The sequence below is a fragment of the Cervus canadensis genome, chromosome 30 (assembly GCF_019320065.1).
Source record: "Cervus canadensis isolate Bull #8, Minnesota chromosome 30, ASM1932006v1, whole genome shotgun sequence".
In the NCBI taxonomy this organism is placed as follows: Eukaryota; Metazoa; Chordata; class Mammalia; order Artiodactyla; family Cervidae; genus Cervus; species Cervus canadensis.
Window position 1 is genome coordinate 18,837,444 of NC_057415.1, and position 19,118 is coordinate 18,856,561.

Sequence of the window (19,118 nt, forward strand, 5' to 3'; positions counted from 1 at the left end):
TGTGTGTTTTTAATTTTGTGCTCTAGACTCCATTCTGATTTTTTTTTAAACAAGTTTTTTACTCAGCACAATTTTTCGACAAACGTTTTGAGTTCCTGCTGTGTTCAAGGAATATGCTGGACATGTGCAGTAAATCAAAATCTTAGTTCTCTTAGGCCAGGCAGACCAAAAATGAAATAAATATAGCGTTAGCTGGTGTTGAGTGGGGTAAAGAAATACAAAGCAGCACAGAGAGGTGGAATTGCTAAGTGTACTTCTCATCATTTCTTCTGACTGCTACGTATTATTCGTGGTATATGGCCACCACGTTTTACTTAGCCATTTTCCTTGTGATGTATACCTCAGCTGCCTCGACTCCCCCCTGCAACAAACAGTGTGGTGATAAACCTGATTGATATCCTGTTGTGGACCTGTTTGAGTCTCTCTAGGGGTGTGGGCCCAGCAGGAGAATCATGATGTAGGAAAGTCCCAGAGGGAAATGAGACAGGCGTATACCAGTACCCAGTTCCTGGACAGCATTGTTTTATTTTGCATTTCTCTGATTATTTGAGCCATTAAGTATAATTTTATCTACTTATTAGCTGTTGGAATTTTTCCCTTCTATAAAATGCCTACTGGTATCTTCTGCTTCTTTTTCTACCTGATTCCCAGCCTGCCTTTCAATTATCAGAAATCCCTAGTATTGTGTAGATTTTAATTCTTGGTAAGTTCTTGAGTAGTGATTTATTACAATGATTCTAAGAAACTTTTTTTTTCTTTCTATTTTAAGATCTCTGAAATGGATATGAATCTTACAGCTGCTGAGAGTCATTCTTACCTGGGGGCAGTTGGGGTGGTATCATTTCTTACGCACTGATGAGCTTGGTCATGACTATACTCACTGCCAACACCTCAGTTGAGTTATGTGGCCACAAGTCGTGTAAGTCACCTGATGGAAGGAGAAATGCTCACATTCCTCCAGACGGATGAACAGAGGCTGTTGGGATTATGGCTTTGAGCATTCCTTTATCAGATTCCTGCTGCCTTTGGATAATGAGAGCTTACTTTCTAGAAACACGTGATTCAATTGAGGGAAGATTAAATTAGGAGTTTAGTCCAATAGGAAAGTTCCAGCACGAAATTTAGAGAATGGGTGATACTGACTTGTCAGGTAATCTCAGAGATGATAGTGGAGCATCTTTCTAAGCAATACCAGGATACTCCGGTTAGCAGGGAGTGTGAATACCTGTGATATCCATGATGTAGCAGGGAGCAGTCAGTCAGAACTGCTGACTAAAAGTTAGGAATGTCTTAACTGATTCATCTTGTTGATATTTTTCCATACATAGGTGTGAAAGTAGAATGACAAAAATCTGTGTCAGGAATGCCTTTTCATTAAATATAACCTGAAACACATATAATAAGAAAAATATCATTACATTTTAATTGGCCATGTCTTTCTTCCTTAGTGGTAGATAAAATACAGCCGATGCCATCTTGGATTCATGAAATACAACAAATTTCTATCACCCATCTGTTAGTTTTGTCTGTGGTATCTTCATTGAACCAAAATTCTTAGTTTTGACTTGGTCATATCCATCCATTTTAGCCTCATGGTTTGTGTGTTTGGAGACTTGCTCTAGAAATCATTTCCTATTCCAAGGTCACAAAGACTTTCAAAATTTTCTTCTGTTATCTTTTTCAGAGTACTCTTTAGGCTTTTAAAATGCCTGGAATTCACCTTTGTATATGGTTATTCAATTTTATTTTTTCCCATTGAGAACAAAACATGTGTAACATAGTAGTGGGTGCAGCTGCTGTTGTTTGCAGGTATTTATATATAAGCATACCTCATTTTATTGCACTTTGCTTTGTTGTACTCCTGTGTGTGTGTGCGCGCGCGCTCAGTCATGTCCAACTCTTTGCGACCCCATCGACTATAGCCTACCAGGCTCCTCTGTCCATGGAATTTTTCAGGCAAGAATATTGGAGCAGGTTGCCGTTTCCTGCTCCAGGGGATCTTCCCAACCCAGGGATCAAATCCACGTCTCATGTGTCTCCTGCATTGGCAGGTGGATTCTTTACCACTCTACCACCTGGGAATTCCATTGCACTCCCGTAGGTACTGCATTTTTTACAAATTAAAAGTTTGTGGCAACCTTGTGTTGTCAGATGATAGTTGTCATTTGTTAGCAATAAAGTATCTTTTAAAAACTAGAAAATAATTTTTTTTAGTTTTATTAAGATATACTTGACATATAGCACTGTATAAGTTTAAGGTGTACAGCATAATGATTTGGCTTACATAGATCATGAATTGATTACCACATTAAGTTTAGTGAACATACATCATCTCATACAGATTCAAAATTAAATAGTAATTTTTTTTTCCTTCTGAGGAAAACAAGTTTTACCCTCAACAATTTTCATATATAATTTAACAGCAGTGTTAACTAGATTTGTCATGCTGTACATGCATTACAGGCAGATTCTTTATGATCTGAGCCACCAGGGAAGCCCGTTACATCCCCAGTACTTAATTATCTTATAACTGGGAGTTTGTACCTTTTGATCACCTCAATCCAATACCCCCTGTCCCTAACCTGCCTCTGATAACCACAAATCTGATCTCTTTTCCTATGAGTTTGTTTCTTTTGGAAGTATGATTGACTTAAAACACTGTTAGTTCCTGGTACACAACCTGGTGATTTTATATTTGTATACATTTCAGAATGATCACAATGATGAATCTAATTACCATTTGTCACCATACAAAGATACTACAGTAATCATTAACTATATTCCCCACACTGTACATTTCATATCCATGACTCATTTATTTTATAATTGAAAATTTGTACCTATTCTTCCTCATCCTTTTTTTCTCATTCCCCCACCTTCCCTTCCCTCTGACTGTGACTCTGCTTCTCTGTGACTGCTTCTGTTTTGTTATGTTTGTTCATTTGTTTTGTTTTTCACATTCCACATGTAAGTGAAATCATACATATTTGTCTTTCTCTCACTTATGCCACTCAGCATAATACCCTGTAGATCTATTCATGTTCTCACAAGTGGCAAGATTTTGTTCTTTTTTTTGGCTGAGTAATACTCCTTCATGTATGTATGTATGTGTGTATGTGTGTGCACACATGCACACATATATCTTACATCTTCTTTATCCATATTGATGGGCACTCAGATTGCTTTCATATCTGGGCTGTTGTAAATAATGCTGAAATAAACATAAGCATGGAAAAATATTTGCTAGTGAGTGTTTTTGTTTTCTTTAGGTAAATACCCAGGGTTAGAATTGCTATATTGTATGATAGCTCCATTTTTAATTTTTGAAGTGTTTCCACGCTGTCTTCCATAGTGGCTGCACCAATTTACATTCCCACAATTAGTGCATGAGGGTTCCTTTTTCTTGACATCCTTGCCAACATTTATTTGTTGTTTGTCTTTTTGATGATAACTATTCTGACAGGTGTGAGGTGGTGTTTCATCGTCGTTTTGTATTTTCCCGATGATTAGTGATGTTGAGTATCTTTTGTGCCTGTTAGCCATCTGTATGTTTTCTTTGGAAAAATATTTGTTTAGATCCCTTGCTCATCCTGTCTTGTTCCTAATCTTAGAGGAAATGCTTTCAGTTTTTCACAGTTGAGTATATTAGCTGTGGGATTGCTCTGTGTGAACTTTATTATGTTGAGGTATGTTCCCTCTGTACTCACTTTTTTGAGAGTTTTTATCATAAATGGATGTTTAATTTTGTCAAAATTGTCTCCTTGTTGAGATGCTCATGATTTTTATTCTTCAGTTTGTTAATATGATAGATCATGTTGATAGATTTTTGGATATTGAACCATCCTTGCATCCTTGGGATAAATCTCACTTGATCATGGTGTATGATCCTTTTAATGTATTGTTTAATTCAGCTTGCTGATGTTTTGTTGAGGATTTTTGCATCTATGTTCACCAATGATACTGGTCTGTAATGTCCTTTTTGTGTGAAATTTCTGTGGTTTTATGTGTGTGACATTTTATTACTTCTACTAACTTCAGAGTTTGCTTGTTCTTCTAGCTCCTTTAAGTGTAAAGTTGTCATTTATTTGAGGGATTTTTTGTTTCTTGAGATACTCTTGTATTGCTTTAAACTTGGAATAGCATACTTCCCTCTGGTCACCAGAGCTACAGGTTCTGAGCATGCCCTGTGTGGGCTAAGTGAGTCTGTTTCAGTGGACTGATTCCTGTGTATACTTGGTAGCCATGGCTGGTTCTTGGTCTGGTTGGTTGCCACAGAAGTTGTGCAGAAGCTGTTGGCCCCTGTTGGGCATGTCCAGATCCTGCACAACTGGCTGCGTGGCTAGTGGAGTCCCAGTGCTGGGGCCAGCCCACTGTGGGTGGGCCAAGGTTACGAAGTAGCTGACTGAAGGCCAGGAGCCGCAGAGCTAGTGTTTACCTGGTGTTGGTGGGCAGGGTTAGTCTTGGGGTTCCTGCAGCTCACGGGGTCCTGTGACAGCCTGCCTGCTAGTAGAGGGGACTGTGTCTCTGCCCATCGGGCCCCTTGGCCTGGCATTTCCCATGCTAGTGCTGACTGTCTGGTAGACAGAGCTCAGTTTCAGCGCTCATAAGCTAGAGTGAGAATTCCAGAGTGGCACTTGTCAGCACCAGTGTTGCCATATGTGATGATCTCCAAAAATGACTGCTGCCAGTGTCTCTGTCCCCATTTAAGTCCCATTTGCCTCCTGCCTCTCTGGGAGGCTCTCTTTAAGATCAGTGAGTGGGTCCTTTCTTATTAGTGATTCTGCCTTCCATTCTGGAATGTTTGAGATTTTGTGTGCAGCCTTTGTCTACATGGATATTTTGGTTTTTCATGTTTTTGTGGGTGCCAGCTCCACCACCTCAGGAAATTTTATGAAACTTCAGTTTTGTGAAACTAAAGAAGTCCTGGGAATTGGGAAAACAAGTGACATAGTGGATTTAGAATCATAGTGGATGATTTGAAAGAGAAAAAGCCCTTGAAGCCGTAGATAAGAAAGAAGAAAATAGTTAATGAGCACTTTTTATAATGACAAGTTGAGCTATAGGTTCTTACCCCACTTTATAGATGAAGAAACTGAGGCTCATGGAGGCCAAGTAACAACCCTGAGTTTCTGAAGCCGTCAGTAGCCACAATGCAGACAGAATCTGCCTGCTTGATTCTACAACTGTTCTTTTCACTGAGTCTTGTATGAGTTCATCTGCTTTTGTTAATTTACTTCTAGTAGTCACTCTTTTCCTTCCCTGGTTTCCCAGCATTTTTCATTATTTTTCTCATAGAAAACCAGTTCTGTTAAGATATACTGGTGAGAATGGTGTTCCCTAATCTTTTCTGGCCACAGTACATTTTACAGAACAGCCCAGTGACAGAGCAGTGAGTTTGTGAAACACAATCAGTTCCGTGCCACTGTCCTTTCCCTGGCCCTGTGTGGTATGTTTCTATTCCATTCTATTCTTTATTCTTATTATTTCCTTTAGATGAAATAGGCTGGCTGTGATCCATTAATCACACCCTTTAATAGCTCATGTCCCATAGTTTGACCCTTATTTTTAAAGTATGACTTGTATCTCGAGTACTTTTCAGCAGAGGACAATAGGTTGTCTGAGTAAGAGCCCATCTCCTGTTCAGCTGAACTCAGATGCATGCTGTATGCAACTGGGCACTCTTATTTTACCCCTTTGTGGAGAGGTGGGGAATTCCTTTTAAATAGTATTTCAGCATTAACTTTAGAAATGGGGGCCCTACCTCACTCATTCTTGTGGTGGCTTCCTGTAGATAACATGTATTTTTAAACTGCTTGTCTGTAAGATTGTGACTCGCTCTGCCTCTTCATGCCTTTGATCTTGATGTTTCTGTATTTTCCTGAGGTACTTTATTTAGCAACTTAAGTGAGTTTCAAAACCAAGCAAAGGTTTGCCATTCATCTATCCAAAATCTTGAAATTCTAGCTCACCTTTTTTTTATTTAAGTAGTATAGAGGGGCCTATTAAGAGTAGAATTAATGACCAAGTATCTGATTTTTAATATACCATTTTATAATTTTACTTTTTAAGAATAAAAACAGAGATAGGCATATGCAAATAGAGTAGAATGACAACACTTGTGTGTCCTGTCCCCTTCCCTCTCCGAGAAGTATAATAATGTGTGTCCTGCAACAGGAATGACTGCTAAAGTATACCACTCTTGTCTCCTTCCCCAGCCCTCCAAGCCATAACATTGTGGTGAATGGAAAAGAATGTATAAACTTTGCTTCATTCAATTTTCTTGGATTGTTGGATAATCCTAGGCTCAAGGTAGGTAGCACATATGCTGAAGTGGACAGATAACATGACTGACTTAAGCAACTGGGCATAAAATAAGACAAATGCAGAATATCTGAAAGGACTATGTAGATGTTTATCATTATTCTTTCTTGACAGAGCTATAACAAAGGAAGGCAGGAGTGTCCTCATGTGGTTTAGTGTTAGATGACAGCCAGAGAACTATATGAACCAATCCTTTTGGGATTGTGGGCCAGTAAACATTTTTTGAGGAAAGTTGTTCAGTCATGTCCAACTCTTTGCAACCCCTTGGACTGTAGCATGCCAGGCCTCCCTGCCCCTAACCATCTCCCGAAGTTCGCACGAGTTCATGTCCATGAACTTTGAGGTAAAACTTACACCCAAAATGCCAAAAAGTGCGAATGCATTGAGTTAACCAGGTTTTCAGGTGGTAAAGCGTCTGCCTACAGTGCAGGAGACCTGGGTTCCATCCCTGGGTCGGGAAGATCCCCTGGAGAAGGAAATGGCAACCCACTCCAGTACACTTGCCTGGAAAATCCTATGGACCGAGGAGCCTGGTAGGCTATAGTCCGTGGGGTCACAAAGAGTCGGACACAACTGAGCAACTAACAACCAGGTTTTAATGATCAAGCTAATATAACTTTTCCATGTCCTTAGTCATATGGCTAAATCTTTCCATCCCTCCTTTCTTTATATCTGGTCAGAATTGTCTTAATCCTTATAAAGGAGGAAAAGCCAGGTGACTAGGGAGCTATGTGGGTTAAAAAACAGGAAATTTCATTTTTGAATTCTTAAAGCTAAATTATTAAAATATATATATATATTTTTTTCCACAAAGGCAGCAGCTTTGGCATCTCTAAAGAAGTATGGTGTGGGAACTTGTGGACCTAGAGGATTTTATGGCACATTTGGTATGTTTTCTGTCATATTTTTTAGACTACTGCTTTCAACAATTAAGATCCAATCTGATTTCAAAATTCCTTGGAAAAGGTATCCTTAGTTGTGGTAATAAGCAGGTGAACTTTCTAAAAGATTTTGTGTTTGAAAGCATTGGTGGGAGACGTGTTGATCTCAGGCTGACTGTCCCTTGTGTCAAAGGGCCATGGGTACCAAAAGTGCACTGTCTCAGTAGGACGAAGACTGAGCTTTTGTTGCACTTGCCCCAAGAGACAGTGGTATGAGGAGACTGTCTGCCATGCATGACATTTGTGATGGGAAGCATCTGGTTTGCATGGCTCTGCTCTTTATAGTCGTGCAGGAACCCAAATCTTCCCTGTACTGTTGCTGTTGGCCTAATAAGGGCACCTTCCTTAGTCTGCGTGGCTGTAGCCAAATGATGAGTATGGGGGAGCAGGAGTGCAGGGCTGCTGTTCCCATTTGGGTGGGCAGGTGGTATTGCTCATCATTCTGCTCACATGCCATTGGTGAAAACATAACCCGGATCATGTCTCCAGCAGAGGGACTGGGAAGTTGCCCTGGCTGGGCAGCCACCACATGCCAGGAGCAAGGTGAGAACAGATTGGGGGTAAGGGGGGCAGTGGTCAACTGTATAGCCCTTTTGTTTCTGGAATGAAGATGAAGGATCATTGATTTCCTTATGTGTGGATGACCTGGGATGGATTAACTACATGTTAGGATGAGTGTGATTTCAAACACAGTGAACTCCCTAAATCAGAGTCATCAAAGAAGACCTTGGAATTTTATGGTGGCTTTTGTTAAATGTATATTGTTCTTTGCTTCTGAAAATTTCAGAAATGTTATATAATTGTTCAAGTGAGTATACTACTGGAAACCACATTCTGGTTTATGAAATGTCAGAGGGTAGGGAAAGGGGCCAGGGAAGGAAGTCTCTTTTGTCTTCTCTGCTCATTTTCATTTCTTGGTCTGTGTTTTGTTTTTTTTTTTTTTTCACTTCTGCAGTTAAGATGTTTTTATTTAAGGGAGCACCTTTCTTTATCCCTTAGCTAGTTTAGTGGTTGAATTATTTGTATTGGAAACAGATGATGGGAGTTGGTGTCCAAGAATCCTGCAGCTGGACAGGATCTTTAAAATCTTGTATTCTTGCATCCCAGCTATTCAGAAGAGAACTAGAAAGCTCAGAGAGGTTAAGTGACTTCCTCATGGTCACACTGCTAATTAATTTCAACCCTAAAACTAGAAAACAAGTTTTCTGATTTGCAATCGTAATGGGAAGATCAAAGACTTTAAAGAGCTTAGATCAGAGCCTCCCTCTTTCTCCTAGCCTAATGCAAACATGAGTTGTTTGCCTGCATTTTATTGGTAGGGTATTATTTCCTTGATAAGAATTAGAAAACTAGAAAAGGCACTTTTTGTTTTTACAGGTTTATTTGTTGTAATCTGATGAACAAGTCTTTCTTTCCATGATCTGCTTGCTGGGGTAAAGAATTTGCTTTCTTAAAAGCCTCTCTTTCTAGCAGATTTTATTTGCTCGTGTGGCCTTGACTCTTGCTCGAGAGTTATCTGAGAAGACCAATAAGAGATTTATTGTAAAATTTAGTGAAAAAAAAGTTTCGAATCTTTAAGACCAGTTTTCCCAGAACTGTGGAAATATGTTGTTGTAATCTCCCAGTCAGTTTTTCATTTGAATCACCTGAAATATGCATAATAGGATGCTGTGTGCTTCCAGATTTGTGTGTGTGTGTGTGGGGGGGGGGTCTTTAATGATTTTTAGATTAATTTTTTAAATGCAATATAGTTGACAAAAAATATTATGTTTCAAGTGTATAGTGATTTGACGTTTGCATACATTATGCAATGATCACAATGATAAGTCTAGCAGCCATCTGTCCCCAAAGTTATTACAATATTATTGGCCACATACCCTATGCTATATATTACACCCCCATTGCTTATTTATTTTATAACGGGACGTTTGTACCTCTTAATCCCCTGTACCTAATTCTCCCCATTCCTCATCCCCTTTCCCTTTGGCAGCCACATATTTCTTCTTTATGAGTCTGTTTTCATTACGGTTTGTTTGTTTTGTTTTTTTGCGTCCACATATAAGTGAGATCATATGGTGTTTGTCTTTCTCTGCCTGACTTATTTCACTTTTCATAAAACCTTGAATTAACTTTCTTGATTAAATAATTCAGTCCATGATATAAATCTCAAAAAGGTTTAAGAAGATAGTGAAGTCTTCTACCCACTGTCATTCTGCATCCCAGAAAAGACAGCTGCTGTCAGTAGTTTCTTGTTAATTCTTCCAGAGACTTTTTTTCAGTGTATGCAAACCACTTCCATACTTTTTCACCCCAGTTTTGCAAAAATGATAGCATACCCTATATATGTAGTATGCTGTTCAAGTATGTTTTAAATTTAATCTCTCACATGTCTGAATGTAATAAACACATAGTTGTGTTATCAGCTCTTCTGTGAACTACTTTATTTGTCACTGTGTCTTTCTTGGGCATAGTGGTAAAGAATCTGCCTGCCAGTGCAGGAGCTCAAGAGACGTGGTTTCGATCCTGGGTCAGGAAGATCCCGTGGAGTAGGGAATGGCAACCCACCCCAGTATTCTTGCCTCGAAAATCTCATGGACAGGGGAGCCTGGTGGGCTACAGTCCTGTGGCTGGTGGGTCTCAAAGGGCTGGACATGTCTAAATGACAGCACATACCCACTCACACGCATTGTTCTTGTCCTGTTGTAGTTCAGGGTCCAGTCAGACTGTGGTATCGGCACAAAGATTGAAGGTTAGTTTGCCGTGTGATGGTTTTGTAATAAGACACCAAACCTACAGCCTGGAGTAACATGTGATGTTTTCTGAGTATATCGTCCTTCCTGTTAACTTGCTTTGTTCCTTTTCAGCAGTTACCCATGCTTGCTTATCATCTTTTTTCCTTTCTTTATGTGTATATTGCATGTATTTTTACTTTTTGCTGTTTCAATAGGATATTTTCTGTTTTTCCTTATTCTGGAACCAATCACTTAAATTATTGTAATTGTATTACACTACCTTGAAATTTCAGTGTAGGTAAGTTCAGGGAAGCTACTTGAGATCTGCTAAGGCTGTATTTTAAACCTCTAAAATACTGTCTACAATTAAATTATTCTAAATATTTAGGGTGCATTAACCCTTTGCACTGAGCATTAAAGCAGAAGTGAAGACCCCCTTCCTTTCATTTTAGTAGCTTGTGCATTTGTGAGACTAGGGTCTCTTTCCCTGGCCCAGCAAAAGGTTGCTTTTAATTTTGTCTTGTTCTTGGAAGGATCACTCAGGCATCTATTTTCAGTGAAGCAAGTGTTGCCTGTTTTACCTCTCAACATTTCAAATAATGAATGAAAATCACTTAGTGGAAAAGTAAATTTCCTTATTAAAACATTTTCCACTTATTGTTTGATAGTAAAATTAGGTGATACTAGATGATTAACACAGAAAAAAGAAAATTGAGAATTGAGTTAAAATTCTTCTAGTTTCTTAGACTAAATGTTCTCTTGCCTCCTAAAGGCCCAGCAAGCTGTCTTACATAGTAAAGGACCATGTGAATCAGAGGTTTTTCCACCTTCTCATTTTACTGTTTTAATGTGTATTTTAGAATCAGTCAAATGGTTTTATCAAGTTGTGGAGCCTTCCTTTTCTCTAAGGCTGATGAGGTCCCAGTGCCTTTGATAATTGCTCTCACTGAACCTTTTTATTTTGTTTGTAATGCATTCAGATCTCATTTATTTGTTTATTCCTCAGGCCTGGGATCTGCCTTGCATATGTAATACATACTGGGCTCTGTGGTCTTAACTAAATCAAAAGACAGTTACTGGCAGGGTTTTATGTTGAGAGATAGTGACATTTAATTGTGTTTTAGAGCCAATAGTAAAGAACTGTTCATTTGTTTATTTTGAAAATATTTTTTCTCTGTTGTAGGATCCTGACTGCATGTTTTAGTAGGAAAAGCACTTGGTCATAAAATTCCTAGATCTGCTACTTCCTTCTACCAGTCATGGGATTGTAGTTTTCTCAGTGTAGGCAGGGAATGATCTTTGTGCAATTTAGAACATTTTGGTAAGAATCACATAAGATACTGTTTGTGAAAAAATACTGCATGTGAAAGCATTCTGAAAAACATTCAGCACTGTTTTTGTGTTCTAATGAGTATATATGTGATATTTGTACCTTTAAGAAAAATTGTCCGAGTCTCAGGTATTTAAAATATGTAACATAAAAATATGGAGATATAAGAGAAAATATAGTAGGTTGTTTTTAAACTGTTTTGAAGTTGGCAATTTTATGGTTTTTTCCTCCGAACAACAAACTTGGCCATAATACCTCCTTTTATTCTAATAAATAGGAAATTGAACCAAGTGGCTTTAATATATAGTCCTTATATTTGGATACCCAGAATTTGAATAGCTTCATTAGAAGGTAACATATCTGATACTTCCTTTTAAAAGAAGAAAACATTTTCTTTTATTCTACAAATATTAATTTAGTTGAACAAACACACAGCATACTGCTTTTTCCATGCTAGGCATTATTCTGAGTGTTTATGAGCATTAACTCTTGCAGTTCTCCTAACAATCCTTTCAGTTAGGTACACCTGTTGCCATTTGACAGAGGAAGGACCTGAGAGGGACAGAAGAGTTTTAGGCCTGTCTGGGGTTCACAGCTGGCAGTGAGGGACCCCAGGTCTGAGCCCCTGTGATGACCATGATGGTCAGGCTCTGTGCTTGGTGTGGGGCATCCTGCCCTAGCCTTGCCTCCCATCTGTTATGTTCTGGTGAGTGAGCAAATGCCATAAAGGGCAGCAAGTGCTGAGAAGACAAGGAGGCCTTCTGGTCACCTCCTGCCATAGCCTCTTGCCTGCCATATTGGTTCCTAGCAGTGAATTAAAGAATGCTGCGTGCAGATCTATGAATCTAATTGTTGAAATGGGTCATACATACAGAAGATAGACATCCAGAGTCCAAGAACATGCCCTGACGGTTTTTTCTGTTGCTGCCTCCCCCGCCCTTTTGTTGAGAATTTCTTCATTGCAGAGTAGTATCATACATAAAAAGAAGTTACACAGTTATCCTTGTTCACCTGTCACAAAACCTGCTTTGCAAGGCTGTCATCAGCTAAAGCCCAGTGTTTTTAGTTAGGAGGAGAAAAGGCCTGTCTTATTTAAGCTTCCGGGACTAGACAAGAACCAGTAAATCCCTGACTTATTGTAGAGAGATTCTTCTTACCACTTCGTGGTAATGAGATAAAAATGGTTATGAGTATGTGTGATGAGAATATTAACATAATTTTTTTTATCAACTGAGTTGCTAACTCTAAACCCTTAAAGCAGAGCCAAGATGTGTTTGTTTTATTTATTTTTATTTGTTTTATTGCTAATCAATGAGGATGATTTAGATCTACAGAATGATTTTAAATCCCCTTTTGTGGTTGGCAGAAAGTTTGTCTGTATCCACAGCATGTTTTTTCTTTTTGAAATGGAGATAATGAAAGCATTTCACTGTGACTTGGGGTGTATTTATGCTAGCTAAATTGTTGAGATTTGCCATAGCTAATTCCCAGTTTAGAGGCAGCATTGTAATTTGAAGGAGTCCTCCTACATGGGACCTGCCCTCTCATCTGATCAGAAACGGGAGGCAGTGGAGTGGTGGGGGTCTTCCTGTAGGGAAGGTGCTCAGAGGGCACTAACAGAGAAGAAAAGGAAGACACACCTGAGACGTGCCTCTGCTCAGCTGCATGGAGGAAACTGGTTGTCTGGTGCTTTTCTGCTTTCCTTGTTCTTGTCAGATTTTTGCCTGAAACCTTTCCCTGGCAAAATACCTTATAGAAGGGCGGGCAGGCAGGAGCAAAATCAAGTCTTTAGACTTTATGGTGTTGCTATCACAGGTTTGATGCTTGAAAAGCTAAGCACTCCTTTGGTACCATTTCGATCAACCGGGATGCATCCTTCTAGACCTTGTTATTGTGAAATCTCATGTTTATTTAATATTGATGTATTTAAAATATCAGTTCTATAAAAATAACTATTTGGTAATGGAAATTAAGTGATATTTCATGTATTTTTTATGTAATAGGCTATATAAGAGTGCTTCCCTGATAGCTCAGTTGGTAAAGAATCCACTTGCAATGCAGGAGACCCCGGTTCAATTCATGCCTCAGGAAGATCTGCTGAAGAAGGGATAGGCTACCCATTCCAGTATTCTTGGGCTTCCCCTGTGACTCAGCTGGTAAAGAATCTGCCTGCAGTGCAGGAGACCTGGGTTCTGTCCGTGGGTTGGAAGGATCTCCTGGAGAAGGGAAAGGCTACCCACTCCAATATTCTGGCCTGGAGAATTCCATATTTTTTTTTTAAGTAGATTTTTTTTTATCATTGCTTGATTTGAATGGGATAAATAGTTCAGTTTCACAATTCTGTATCATCCTTTAAGAAGTCTACGCATGAAGTAGACTTTGATTTATTTTGTTTTTCGGATACTGCTGCTAAATTTTCTAATTCCCCACTGTACCTCTCTTGCCATCAAATTGGGATTTAGTTTGGACCCTCTGTGTTGTCTCCTCTCTTGCTCAACTCCTGGTCCCCACCCCTGCAGCCTTTAGTTCATGATTGAGGGACCTCTGCCTTTAGTCAGAAGTCACTATGGAGCTGTTGCAGTTCGAGTGTAGCAGGGACCCAAATGCTTCAGACCAGGAGACCGAAGGCACAACTTAGTCTTTTGTCTGCCCTGTAGACTCAGAGTTCTCCATTGAAAACTGCCAGGTGCCTCTCTTAGCTGTCTCACTTTGTCAAGTGGCAGGAGCCCTGTATTTCTCCCTGACCCAGTGCTTATCAGAGTATCTTTATGTGATACTTACTAAATGTTTAATTAACAATTGAATTAACTGAGATTGTTAGCCCTCATCTCCTTTTAAAAATGTAGTCCTTTGTGAAGTTGTATCTTTTATAATTCTCAATTTTGTCTCATTAATTAAAAGACATTGCAATAAGATTAGCTTGCTTCTGATATATCAGTAAGTGGGTTTACAGAGTTTAGACACTTTAGTCAGATGTTCTAAAAAGTGGTTTATTCCTATTGCTGAACTTACCCCTCCCTGGAAGGTGATGGAAGCTTTATAATTAACTAGGTCCCTGTCCCTTACCGTGGAAATATTTAGTCCACTCAGAGTCTAGCTTTGTTTAGCTGGATTAAGTTGTTTCTTTTGTATCTCTCAGTCCTTCAGGTCTTTTCCCTCTCCACTTTCTCACTAGGAATGCCTCTGGTGGGGAGGGGCATACCGCAGGGAAGACTGATGCTGAAGGGATCTCTTGGTGCAATGCTCCCACCTACAGGTCCTCCACATCTAAGCTGAAGGGAGGGTTCTGCTGGGCTGTCAGCCTTCTTCACCACCCCTTACTTGAGAACATCTAGGTCCTCTGCCACTGCCTACACTTCCGAGTTCCTCTCAGTGGACATGCCCCGGCTCTGTCTGAAAGTCTGCCTTTACTCCTCTGAGCTCCTCCTCTTTCTCTTGAAACTACAAGGCTAGAGGGGCCTGTCTGCATGTTCCCTGTATCAGCTTCTGAGTTCTCCTTGCACAGGGCATGGGTAAAACGCTGATCTAGTTCTCCAGGCTTGGATCCTGCTATAGTTAAAAGAGCTAAAGGAAGTTGAAAAAATTTTTCCGCTCTTGGGTAATGCTTCAAGACACCTTAAAAAGTTTTCCAGTTCAAAGCCAGTCAGTATACTGTTTATTCCAGATATCGCTGGTCTTTTCATCCGAGGGCCTGGGAAGGTGAAAGGCTATATGGAACCATGATGTAAGAGAGAAGAAAAAAGACAGTTTAATACAATTTATCCCTATAATTATACCAACATTCTTCCTAAGCTGCTTCCATAAAAGGACCATATTTCTCTTTGTACTCTACATTTGAATTCACCAGTGCTCTTAAAAAGAAAATTCAGACAAATTCAGTCCTACAGTGTGATGGAAGGTGCCACCAATAAATGCTGACACAAACTGTCAGCAGAGTGACCTCCATAGTTGAGAAGGTCTCCCTGTCAATGCAGAGTGTGTGGAGTTCTTTTTAACTACTTTGCTTTTTTCATTCTTTTCCTTTTAAAAGCTGGTTGACAGTTGTCTTAGTGCCTGGTTTGGTCACTTCTGCTAATATGCAAAAAGGCATTAATAAATTACCGTTGTACGTTGATAACACCTCAGCATTGTTGATTGAGAGAAGTTAAAGCAGGCAAAGTCACAAAAAAAGAAAACTACAGGCCAATATCACTGATGAACACAGATGCAAAAATCCTTAACAAAATTCTAGCAAACAGAATCCAACAACATATTAAAAAAACCATACACCACGACCAAGTGGGCTTTATCCCAGGAATGCAAGGATTCTTTAATATCCGCAAATCAATCAATGTAATACACCACATTAACAAATTGAAAGATAAAAACCATATGATTATCTCAATAGATGCAGAAAAAGCCTTTGACAAAATTCAACACCCATTCATGATTAAAACTCTCCAGAAAGCAGGAATAGAAGGAACATACCTCAACATAATAAAAGCTATATATGACAAACCCACAGCAAGTATCACCCTCAATGGTGAAAAATTGAAAGCATTTCCCCTGAAATTAGGAACAAGACAAGGGTGCCCACTCTCACCACTACTATTCAACATAGTGTTGGAAGTTTTGGCCACAGCAATCAGAGCAGAAAAAGAAGTAAAAGGAATCCAGATAGGAAAAGAATAAGTGAAACTCTCGCTGTTTGCAGATGACATGATCCTCTACATAGAAAACCGTAAAGACTCTTCCAGAAAATTACTAGAGCTAATCAATGAATATAGTAAAGTTGCAGGATATAAAATTAACACACAGAAATCCCTTGCATTCCTATATACTAACAATGAAAAAACAGAAAGAAAAATTAAGGAAACAATACCATTCACCATTGCAACAAAAAGAATAAAATACTTAGGAGTATATCTACCTAAAGAAACAAAAGACCTATACATAGAAAACTATAAAACACTGATGAAAGAAATCAAAGAGGACACAAACAGATGGAGAAACATACCGTGTTCATGGATTGGAAGAATCAATATTGTCAAAATGGCTATTCTACCCAAAGCAATCTATAGATTCAAGGTATTTTTCACAGAACTAGAACAAATTTCACAATTTGTATGGAAATACAAAAAACCTCGAATAGCCAAAGTAATCTTGAGAAAGAAGAATGGAACTGGAGGAATCAACCTGCCTGACTTCAGACTCTACTACAAAGCCACAGTCATCAAGACAGTATGGTACTGGCACAAAGACAGAAATATAGATCAATGGAACAGAATAGAAAGCCCAGAGATAAATCCACAAACTTATGGACACCTTATCTTTGACAAAGGAGGCAAGGATATACAATGGAAAAAAGACAACCTCTTTAACAAGTGGTGCTGGGAAAACTGGTCAACCACTTGTAAAAGAATGAAACTAGAACACTTTCTAACACCATACACAAAAATAAACTCAAAATGGATTAAAGATCTAAATGTAAGACCAGAAACTATAAAACTCCTAGAGGAGAACATAGGCAAAACACTCTCCGACATAAATCACAGCAAGATCCTCTATGACCCACCTCCCAGAATATTGGAAATAAAAGCAAAACTAAACAAATGGGACCTAATGAAACTTAAAAGCTTTTGCACTACAAAGGAAACTATAAGGTGAAAAGACAGCCCTCAGATTGGGAGAAAATAATAGCAAATGAAGAAACAGACAAAGGATTAATCTCAAAAATATACAAGCAACTCCTGAAGCTCAATTCCAGAAAAATAAATGACCCAATCAAAAAATGGGCCAAAGAACTAAACAGACATTTCTCCAAAGAAGACATACAGATGGCTAACAAACACATGAAAAGATGCTCAACATCACTCATTATCAGAGAAATGCAAATCAAAACCACAATGAGGTACCATTACACCAGTCAGGATGGCTGCTATCCAAAAGTCTACAAGCAATAAATGCTGGAGAGGGTGTGGAGAAAAGGGAACCCTCTTACACTGTTGGTGGGAATGCAAACTAGTACAGCCACTATGGAAAACAGTGTGGAGATTTCTTAAAAAACTGGAAATAGAACTGCCATATGACCCAGCAATCCCACTGCTGGGCATACACACTGAGGAAACCAGATCTGAAAGAGACACGTGCACCCCAATGTTCATCGCAGCACTGTTTATAATAGCCAGGACATGGAAGCAACCTAGATGCCCATCAGCAGATGAATGGATAAGGAAGCTGTGGTACATATACACCATGGAATATTACTCAGCTGTTAAAAAGAATTCATTTGAACCAGTTCTAATGAGATGGATGAAACTGGAGCCCCTTATACAGAGTGAAGTAAGCCAGAAAGATAAAGAACATTACAGCATACTAACACATATATATGGAATTTAGAAAGATGGTAACGATAACCCTATATGCAAAACAGAAAAAGAGACACAGAAGTACAGAACAGACTTTTGAACTCTGTGGGAGAAGGTGAGGGTGGGATGTTGCGAAAGAACAGCATGTATATTATCTATGGTGAAACAGATCACCAGCCCAGGTGGGATGCATAAGACAAGTGCTCGGGCCTGGTGCACTGGGAAGACCCAGAGGAATCGGGTGGAGAGGGAGGTGGGAGGGGGGATCGGGATGGGAAATACGTGTAAATCTATTGCTGATTCATGTCAATGTATGACAAAACCCACTGAAAAAATAAATAAATAAATAAATAAATAAAGCAGGCAAAGTGACAGGGCCTTGAATTCTTACTGCTAGAGTGATACGAAAGCAAAACCAAGAGTCAGAGCCATCTCAGTCACACATTTATGGACAAATGAGTAGCTGACTCAGTTCACAGAGTATAGAAATAGTTTGGGCCTGGAATTATCTTAGTAGATATTGTGTAACTTATAACTAAAAACAATTACATTTGACCACAAGGTGACTATTAATAACTAAACTGCCTATGTTATTTCTTCTTTAGTCAAAGAGAAAGAATTAAAAGACCTTTTAACTGTTTAACTTTTTACTCTTGAACTAGATGTGCACTTGGATTTAGAAGACCGCCTGGCAAAATTTATGAAGACAGAAGAAGCCATAATATACTCATATGGATTTGCCACTATAGCTAGTGCTATTCCTGCTTACTCTAAGAGAGGGGACATTGTGTTTGTGTAAGTAACCTTTACCTACATTTCTCATCAAAATTCCTTTGGAAATAATGTTGGCCTTTCTAGAGAATGCCTCTGTTAGAGATCATCTACCTAAAATATTGATTTTTTTTTTTAACGTTGAGAAGGTCAAACTTCTGCAGGAAGGGGCCAGCCCTCTGTCTTCCCTATGCAGCTCCTGACAGCATGGTGTCCTTGTGAGTTAAGAAAGTCCCCAACTAGGGGCTAGATTTTTAATAAAGCATAGTTACAACTACAATGTCATCCAGTGTTGCTTTGTACAAGTACCACCCCATAAATTCCGTTTTGAGTTTAAAGTTCAGAAAAAGCTTACAGTTAACAGTTGAAATTGTATGCTTCCGTTGTCAGATAATAAATACTATATTGTCCTTTTGGTTTAGTTGGGAAACCTAGTCTAAATTCACTTTCAAGTCTTATGCCTGGTGTCTTAGAACTTAAATTTCTAGTACATCATTAGACAACTTAATTATTTCCTAGTACATAATTTTAAATATTCCACCTGAAATCTAGGTAGGAACACTGGAGGTAAAAATGATATTTAGTAAATGGTTTAATGAATTGTTTTTGATAAATTCATTAGGCATAGGCAATATACCCGAGGTTTTATTTTCTTTCTTCTGTAGTAAACCGTGAT

At 38.9% G+C, this 19,118-nt stretch overlaps 1 protein-coding gene across 1 annotated transcript in view; it reads left to right on the top strand.

The window, feature by feature from the left end:
* SPTLC1 (serine palmitoyltransferase long chain base subunit 1) overlaps nucleotides 1–19,118 on the top strand; it is a 63,074-nt gene that overhangs the window by 12,455 nt on the left and 31,501 nt on the right. Inside the window, exons 4-6 of the mRNA XM_043453258.1 lie at nucleotides 6,216–6,309; nucleotides 7,136–7,208; nucleotides 18,334–18,466. Of these exons, the coding sequence (XP_043309193.1) occupies nucleotides 6,216–6,309; nucleotides 7,136–7,208; nucleotides 18,334–18,466 (300 nt within the window). The remainder of the gene's footprint in view (nucleotides 1–6,215; nucleotides 6,310–7,135; nucleotides 7,209–18,333; nucleotides 18,467–19,118) is intronic.